Consider the following 8,730-nt stretch of genomic DNA (forward strand, 5'->3'; position numbering starts at 1 on the left):
GCCCAAGGTTGAGGCCACCGCCCACTTGCCCTCCTCACCCCTCAGGCAGATCCCGGTCCCCCTGGTGAGCCCGGCCCCCGGGGGCCGAGAGGATCCCCAGGACCCGAGGTAGGTCAGCTGCTGGGGCCTCCGGCCCTCAGGTCACAGCCCTGGGCCACCCCGAACCTCAGGGTCATGGCAGTGCACAGGGTGTGGGGGCTGCCCCACCTCAGCCCAGCCCCGGGGCTCTTCTCACTGTCACCCTTCCTCCAGGGAGAGCCCGGCCCCCCTGGAGACCCCGGCCTCACGGTGAGTGTCAGGCAGGGATGGAATCCGTGTTCCCCTCCCTCCTGAAATGGGAAAGCAAGGGCAGCAGGGGTGAGGTCAGAGGTCAGCAGGAGCTTGCTTGAAGACTTCCCAGGAGCCCCTTCTCGGCCCCTCATGGAGCTCGCTTTCTCGGGCCGGGACTGATGCCCCTGTGTTGCAGGAGTGTGATGTCATGACCTACGTGAGGGAGACGTGCGGGTGTTGCGGTGAGTCTCGGCCCCCACGTGGCAGAGGAACTAGGACTGCAGTGTCCTTGGAGGGCTCTGGTCCAGGGGTCAGGGTCATCTGCCTGCGTCATGCCCTTCCCGCTCGTGCACCTGGCTGTGGGCCTCGGGCCTGTCTCCCAGGTCCCGGGGTCAGTGAACACAGCCACCTGCCCCCCGCCGCCCCCCCCCCCGCTGACCCTGCCCCTCCCGGCAGACTGCGAGAAGCGGTGTGGGGCCCTGGACGTGGTGTTCGTCATCGACAGCTCCGAGAGTATTGGCTACACCAACTTCACCCTGGAGAAGAACTTCGTCATCAACGTGGTCAACAGGCTGGGGGCCATTGCCAAGGACCCCAAGTCAGAGACAGGTCAGCTGTGCCTGCCGTGGGGCGAGGGGAGGTGGGAGGTCCCACGCACCGGCGGGAGGGAGGCCGGTCGGATGGGATGTCCCGAGGCCCCGTCACGGGAGGCGGCGGACAGACATTCAAGGGACGGGTGTCAGCTTTGCCCAGAGCCGCCGAGGTCCCCGCTTGAGGGTGGCAGGCCGTGCGGGGCGGGGGCAGCGGCGGCACCTCACGCCCGGCCCGGCCACCGCAGGAACCCGCGTGGGCGTGGTGCAATACAGTCACGAGGGCACGTTTGAGGCCATCCAGCTGGACGATGAGCGCATCGACTCACTGTCCAGCTTCAAGGAGGCCGTCAAGAACCTGGAGTGGATCGCGGGCGGCACCTGGACGCCCTCAGCCCTCAAGTTCGCCTACAACCAGCTCATCAAGGAGAGCCGGCGCCAGAAGACCCGCGTGTTTGCAGTGGTCATCACGGACGGCCGCCACGACCCCCGGGACGACGACCTGAACCTGCGGGCGCTGTGCAACCATGACGTCACGGTGACGGCCATCGGCATCGGGGACATGTTCCACGAGAGGCACGAGAGCGAGAACCTCTACTCCATCGCGTGCGACAAGCCGCAGCAGGTGCGGAACATGACCCTCTTCTCTGATCTGGTGGCCGAGAAGTTCATCGACGACATGGAGGACGTCCTGTGCCCAGGTGAGCGGCGGCCCGCCCAGCCCGGGTCCGCGCGGGGGGAGGAGGACGTGCGGCGGGCCAGAAGCGGCCGGGACATCCAAGGGCCGCTGAGGGAGTCCAGCCCCTGACCCGGCCAGTGGACACTGACTGGGACGCCTGGCCTCTTTCCTTGCTCCTAGACCCTCAGATCGTGTGCCCGGACCTTCCCTGCCAGACAGGTAACTCGGGGTGCTGCCAAGCCCCCCACCCCAGACTCACAAGCGGCCCAGGGCTGGGGAGGAGGGGCTGCTGCGGGAGCCCTCCCTGGCAAGAAACCTTCAGATGGGCGACTCAACCCCAGGACCCTGGCACGTCTGAGGAGGGGCTGGGGGTGAGGTTTGACGTCTTGAGCCCTTCAGCCTGCCCACCCAGCTCGCACACTCGGGGGGTTTGTGGGGGGCTCCTGTCTAGGCCTGCACGTGTCTGGCAGGCTCTGGTCTGGAACGCAGGCTCACAGCCTTGGCACCTTGTGGTCCCCCACCACCACCACTGCGCCTGGAGGGACAGACACCCAGAACCATCTCAGCTCCCCCAGGCGGGAGCCCCAGATGCAGTAAACAAAGTGGCCGATTTACAACCGTCCGGGAGGTGTGAACAGCCGCGGCCACACAACCTCGGGCTGATGCGCTGGCCCCCCTCCCCCCCGACGGCCCTGAGCTCCTGCCTCAGGAAGCAGACACCGGCTTGTGTCTGGGGGCCCAGGCCCCTTGTCCGACATGGCTGCAGTGCTGGGGACACACAGAAGCTGTTCCAGGGGGGCCTGCGGGGCCAGGGAAAGGGCAGGACACCCCTCCGGCTGGGGCCACGGAGCCCGCAGAGGTGCCTGGGTGAGCCTCCCCGCCAGCCGGGGGCCCGGAACCAGCACCAGGCCCTCCGGCGGGAACGCAGGCAGCAGGTCCATACCCTCCCAGGAGTTGGTGTAGCGGGGGCCGCCGAAGCGGGCAGGCTGGGCTGTGCTGGCAGATCCCACAGAGGACACAGATAAGAAACGTGGGGCCCGCATCCACACCCTCCTCTGCTGGGCCAAGTCAGCATTTCCTGGGCTTGCGTGCGTACTCCTCATGGAGTGTCAGGTGGGCCCGCTGGGCAGGTCCGAAGGCACAGAGGCGGCCCAAGGGAAGGAACTGTGTTGAGGGGTCCCCACACTGTCTGACAGAGAGCTTCCCAGGAAATGGTCATCACGGTGGTAGCCTGACCACACCATGGCTGCCTGTGAGCTCTGGGCTTCACTCTGGGGACCTGGGCCTGGGGTCCCTCAAGTCCGCTGGGGACGGCTGTACGCAGTGCCCAGAGCTGCCCAAACCCCAGGTGCCGGCCTCAGAGCTGGGCCAGCGCAGTCTCTGCCAGAGGCCACACAGAGTGGCCAAGCACCCCACAGGCTGTGCCTCTGCCTGCCCGCAGGGCACCACAGTCATCCTGCAGTGGGTCCCACAGTCAGGTTGGCCCCTCGAGGGCAGACTCCAGACCCCAAGCCCTGGTGTCAGGGCCCAGTAGGGACCCAGCATCCTCGCCCCGGTCTTGGCAGGGAAGCTTCCAGTTTCTCACCACTGAGTTCGAAGTGAGCCGAGGTTCTTTTTACCGATGCGCCTTGTCAAGTTGAGATGGTCCCCTCTGCTCCTAGTTACTGAGGACTTCATCCTGAGTGAGTGTGGGGCTTTGTCACAGGCTGCTTCGGCAGTTTCTCTTCTTTGCCGTGTTGATGTGATGGATGACGTTGATTTTCAGATGGTGAGCCAACCTCGCCGGCCCAGGATTAATCCCATTTGGTTGCGGTGTATAAATCGTTTTATGTGTTGTTAGGTTTGGTTTGCTAATATTCTGCTGAGGATGTCTGCATCTGTGTTCATGAGGGCTATCCGGCCACAGCTCCCTTTCTTGTGATGTCTCCGTGTGGTTTTGCTGTTGGTGGGATGGTGACCTTGCTTCCCCTGTGCCTCCGAGACCCAGCAGTGGAAGGGTGTGGCCCCCTAGGAGTCCCTTCTCCTTCCAGTTACCTTCTCTGCTGAACTCATTACCTTCTCTGCTGAACTCACAAGCTTATCCTTTAAAGTGATGAAGATTTCCAAGTGTCGTAGACATTGTGACCAGAGAGGAAGAAAGCAGAGGTCGCTGGGGGATGAGATCTTACAAACCCGACACGCCAGGGGCTGGGTGTGCTGTTCAGCATTTCAAGGCCCCAAACAGGGTGCTGGGTGGATGCTGCTGGCTGGGGCATGACACTGACCTTCTGGGCCACATGGCCCCATCCACCCAGAGGCCCACTATCCTAGGCTTGGACCCAACCAGGGGGCAGCTTGCTCAATTGGGTCAGAGCTATGAGGGTTTCAGGGAGCAACAGAGCTGGCCAGGGTCTGAGGCGGCAAAGACTGAGCTGGTTCTGGAGAGCTGCTGCAAGGAGGGAGGGGCCCCAGTGTGACCCGAGCCCCGCTTCCTTGGGATAGACGCGGGAGACTCTCCGGGGCCGGGTGTGCAGAGGAGAGGCTCAGAGGGCGGTGTGTGTGCCGGGGTGGGGGGCCCGTGCGACCAGGTCACCTGGGTTGGCTACCTGGCACCTCCCAGAGGAGAAAGAAACTCCCAGGCCCCTAGGACAGAGGCCGTGGTGCACTCGGAGCAAGGCGCCCGCGGGGTCAGGCCCTGACCTCCCAGGGGGGCTGGGAGGGAGAGCGGAGCCCCAAGTGTATGCAGCACGGCCACTCCCGGGTCCTCGAGGGGACAGTTCTGGGCGGCGGACAATGGGCATCTCAAAGCGCAGAGAAGGATTTAGAATCGCAAGCTTTCTGGAAGCTGTTCTGAGGGGGGTCCAGGGGCACAGCCTTGAGCTGCTAGAAGCCACCCCCGAGACTGGTCAAGTCTCAGTGCCACTATTTGTGCCAAGAGTCTTGTGGGAACCCCAAAGGTGCTTCTACTCCCCGTCTCCTCGGCAACGTGCTTTGCTGCTGGCTCCCCACGCCACTGTGAGCTTAGGCACCCGCGTGCTGACATGGGGGCGCTGTAGCCCCCCCGCAGCCTCCTCATCCGACCCCCTTGCTGAGCCTAACACCCATTCCTCGCTTTGGTCCTAAGTCATCCCGGAGGAGAGAGGCCCTTGGCTCTCACAGTACGCTCAGCCCAGGAGGGCGGCTGGAGGCCCACTCACGCCAACTTAGTCCCTTAAAGCCTTCTCTGGATGCCCCTGCAGATGGACCGCGGCCTGGCGGCGAGCCCCCGGTCACCTTCCTCCGCACGGAAGAGGGCCCGGATGCCTCCTTCCCCAGGACCATCCCCCTGATCCAACAGTTGCTAAACGCCACGGAGTTCACGCAGGACCCGGCCGCCTACTCCAGGCTGGTGGCCGTGCTGGTCTACACCGCCGAGCGAGCCAAGTTCGCCACAGGAGGCGAGCGGCAGGACTGGATGGAACTGTTCATTGACACATTTAAGCTGGTGCACAGGGACATCGTGGGGGACCCTGAGACCGTGCTGGCGCTCTGCTGAAGCTGCAGAGGCCGCCTGCATGCAGGGCTGGCCAGAGCTGCCCCCACCCAGACCTCTTAGCTCCCTGGGGCAGCCTACCACACAAGAAGGGGCTTAAAACAACAGAAGTCTATTCTCTCTCAGTCTGGAGGCCGAAAACCCAAGATCCAGGTGTGGCAGAGCCACGCTCTCTCCGGGGGCTCAGGGAGGACCCTTCCTGTCTCCTCCAGCTCCTGTCTCTGCCTCTGTGGTCACGGAGCCCACACTTTTTGGAGCCTGACCCCCCCTGCCTCCCTCTTATAAGGACCTTGTGGTGGCACTTCGGGCCCACTGGAGAGTCCAGAGTAGTCTCAAGCTCATAATTTAATTCCACCTGCAGTCTTTTTTTGCCATGTAAGGTCATATTCACAGTCTCCAGGATTAGGACATGGGCATCTTTGGGGGAGACATTACTTGGCCAGAAAAGAAGAGAGAAGAGCAGAGCCTCATAATCCCTAAACTCTTCGATTCCCCTGCAGCCTCTGTGCCTGCCGCCACCCCTTATGCATTTTTCTCGGCCTCCCTGGTTGGTGCATTGAGGAAAACTCCCCAAGCCAGCTGCCCCCCATGTGTGTCTCTGCTGGTGGTGACTTGGGAGCGCAGGGGCACCCAGACTGCTTGCTAGACTTTTTCAGCAAGTTCTGGCCACGTGGATTTAGGGCAGAAGCTGCTTTTTGTCTGCATGGCCACCAAAATAAGCTACATCATTAATATAAGCTCAAAAAAAAAAAAAAAAAAAATTCCCGCCTGCCAGAAATAGCTGTTCCATCTGCGGGTAGCCTGGCGCCCACACCACGTGGTGACACACCCAGGGAGCGACCTTCAGGTGCTGTGAGCACACCTTAAACATTCTATAAAAGCTGAAAAAGAGTGTGAACGCATTGCTGTGGTCACGTGATGTGCTGGGGTGACATGCTGTGGCTGGGGACTGGTCTGGAGTGGGCAACTGCATAGTTGGGCGGCTGGTGCCTGCAGGACTGCCCCAAGGCTGGAGCCTGGGCTGAAGCCCTGCTCGTCGGTGCCAGGAGTCAGGACCTCCTCCTTGATGGGATCCCCACACTCCTGGCCCCAGGGGTCAGCATACCTGGACCCACATCCCAGAGTGGGGCTTGCGGGGCTGAGAAATTGGATGCAAGCAGGGGGACCAGCTCTGTCCTCCCCCAGCCCCAGCTACGGTTAGAGGTGAAGTCTCCAGCAAGGCCACGGCAGAGGGGCCTGGCTGCGTGTCTGCGGAGGGTGGACCACGTCCCGTGTATGTGAAGCGTGGGTTTTCGGCCTGTGCTGTGGCACCCACATCCCCCAGAGGCTTGGCCTCAGCCTTGGCTGCAGCCTCACTCCCAAAGCTGTCTGGCAAGTCCAGGGCTGGTGACCACCCAGATGGGAGCAGGGCTCTCCTCAGGTAATAGTGAGTCATTGGAGAGGCTGCAGGGGCCTGGCCACCCTGTGCTCAGGGCCTACCAGAGAGATGTCCAGTCCCAGAGGACACAGGCTCCTCTCTCCGCTGCTCCCAAAGCTGGGAGAGACGTGGCCCAGTCAGCATTGGGCAGCTCTGGGACAACATGACAGATGTGGGTCCTTGCCTCCTGGGGTTTTCAGGGCTGGAGGTCTTTATGAGATCATTTTTGTCAATTACCAACACAGAGACAGCCTCCCTGATCCTCTCTCCCACCCCTACTGTGGACTGAGGCCCTTTTGGGGTCCCCCTCCTGCCCCAGAAGGGCCTGGAGGAGGCCACTGAGCAGAGATGGTGCTTGGAGGGTGGAAATAAACCCCTCAGTCCTCAGATTTGGGGACATTTCCTGGTGAAGGCAAAACCAGCAAAGACGGTGACAGGTTCCAGAAAATGGGGCCCACCCCGGCCCACTGTGGTGGGGTCTCCCGGCCATGCGTGCCTTTGGATGCAATCCGACAACCGCGGTGGTTCTTAGGGCTCCAGTGGGAGGGGTGTGCACAGAGATGGGTGCAGGGCATGGCCAGGGCCGGGAACCAGACTGTGCCAGGGCCTGGAGTGGCCAGGAGGAGCGGCCAGCGCAGGGCCCTGCCGGCGGGGGCGGGGGGGGCCTCACCCGGGTCGCCTGCCCACCACCCCGTTTTGCCCCCAGAGCTGTACGTGGCCCAGTGCACACAGAGGCCTGTGGACATCGTCTTCCTGCTGGACGGCTCCGAGCGGCTGGGCGAGCAGAACTTCTACAAGGCGCGGCGCTTCGTGGAGGAGGTGTCCCGGCGGCTGACGCTGGCGCGCAGGGACGACGACCCGCTCAACGCGCGCGTGGCCCTACTGCAGTTCGGGGGCCCGGGTGAGCAGCAGGTGGAATTCCCGCTCACCTCCAACCTGACGGTCATCCACCAGGCACTGGAAGGCGCGCGCTACCTCAACTCCTTCTCGCACGTGGGCGCGGGCATCGTGCACGCCATCAACCACGTGGTGCGCGGCGCGCGGGCGGGGGCGCGCCGCCACGCCGAGCTGGCCTTCGTGTTCCTCACCGACGGCGTCACGGGCAACGACAGCCTGGAGGAGGCCGTGCACTCCATGCGCAAGCAGAACGTGGTGCCCACCGTGGTGGCCGTGGGCGGCGACGTGGACACAGACGTGCTATCCAAGATCAGCCTGGGTGACACCACCGCCGTCTTCCGCGAGAAGGACTATGACAGCCTGGCCCAGCCCGGCTTCTTCGACAGGTTCATCCGCTGGATCTGCTAGCGCCCCCCCGCTCCTGCCCCTCGCCCCCAGACCCACGCCCAGGCCCCCAGCCTCGAGCCCCTGGCCCCGGCTTCCAGCCCCCATCTCGCATTCCCAGCCCGCCGCCCTGCCTCCGCCCCCGGCCCTGCCTGTGCACTCAGCCTCGTGCCCCGGGCGCCCCAGCCCCGCGGGCACCGTCCTCTATCCGTGGTGCTACTCAGACTCACCCAGAGGTCCCGCATGCTGCAGACCCCATCTCCAGGTGTGGGTGTGAAGTCAGGAAAAGAGGACCCCCGCCCATCCCCAGCTCCGCCAGAGCGTGCCACCACGCTACACTCCTGTCCGTCGGTCCACACCCCTCCATGCCCTCCCTGGATCCCAGAGGTTTTGCAGGGTGCACTCTGGTGGCCAGTGCTGCAGACCCTCATGGATGGTCTGCAGTTCCCCTGGCCTTCCTCAGCCCAGCCTCATCCCTGGACTCCTCAGCCCCTCCAGTGCCCTCCAAAGGCTCTCGGTGGGCCCCACCAGCTCTCCTGGGCTTGCTCTGAGGTCTCTGCCTGGCCCTTGGAGGTCACCTACCCCAGACTGAGCCGTGACAGCAGGCCGTGCACATTCCTGTATGCACATGCCCCAGTACAATAAAGGCTTTCAGCTGCCTCCTGCTCTCAGCCTCCTTATTTCTGTGCCCACCAGGGACCCCCGTGGTGGCTAAGGAGACATTCAGACCGTTCATGTGCCACCAGGACTGATCATGGTGCTCCTCCCTGCCCCACTCTCCTGGGGCAGGTTCTGACTCCAGGCACTGGCCGTCCACACCACCCCAAGTGTATAGACCGGGCAGCCTTGACCCTGGAATCCGCCCTTGTCTAGCTGGCCTTGAGCTGAGAAGGATGCTGTTGCATCAGTGAAGTCCCCCTCTATCCCCAGACTAAGCCGAAGTGCTTTAAAAATGTTTGTTGGGGGGAGGAGTCAAGATGGC

At 63.3% G+C, this 8,730-nt stretch overlaps 1 protein-coding gene across 2 annotated transcripts in view; it reads left to right on the forward strand.

The window, feature by feature from the left end:
• COL6A2 (collagen type VI alpha 2 chain) overlaps nt 1-8,408 on the forward strand; it is a 17,158-nt gene extending 8,750 nt beyond the window's left edge. Inside the window, exons 21-27 of one of the 2 annotated variants that reach the window (XM_025863552.2) lie at nt 46-108; nt 253-288; nt 467-512; nt 727-879; nt 1,109-1,561; nt 1,720-1,758; nt 7,174-8,408. In XM_025863552.2, the coding sequence (XP_025719337.1) occupies nt 46-108; nt 253-288; nt 467-512; nt 727-879; nt 1,109-1,561; nt 1,720-1,758; nt 7,174-7,772 (1,389 nt within the window). In that variant the 3' untranslated portion in view covers nt 7,773-8,408. Of the gene's footprint in view, nt 1-45; nt 109-252; nt 289-466; nt 513-726; nt 880-1,108; nt 1,562-1,719; nt 1,759-4,757; nt 6,446-7,173 lie in introns of those variants that run through there. The other variant, XM_073888872.1, reaches the window with a different exon arrangement.
• The last annotated feature ends 322 nt before the right edge of the window (nt 8,409-8,730 follow it).

This window comes from Callorhinus ursinus, unplaced genomic scaffold (genome assembly GCF_003265705.2).
Source record: "Callorhinus ursinus isolate GAN/ISIS: 27379988/994484 unplaced genomic scaffold, GSC_fseal_2.0 scaffold98, whole genome shotgun sequence".
In the NCBI taxonomy this organism is placed as follows: Eukaryota; Metazoa; Chordata; class Mammalia; order Carnivora; family Otariidae; genus Callorhinus; species Callorhinus ursinus.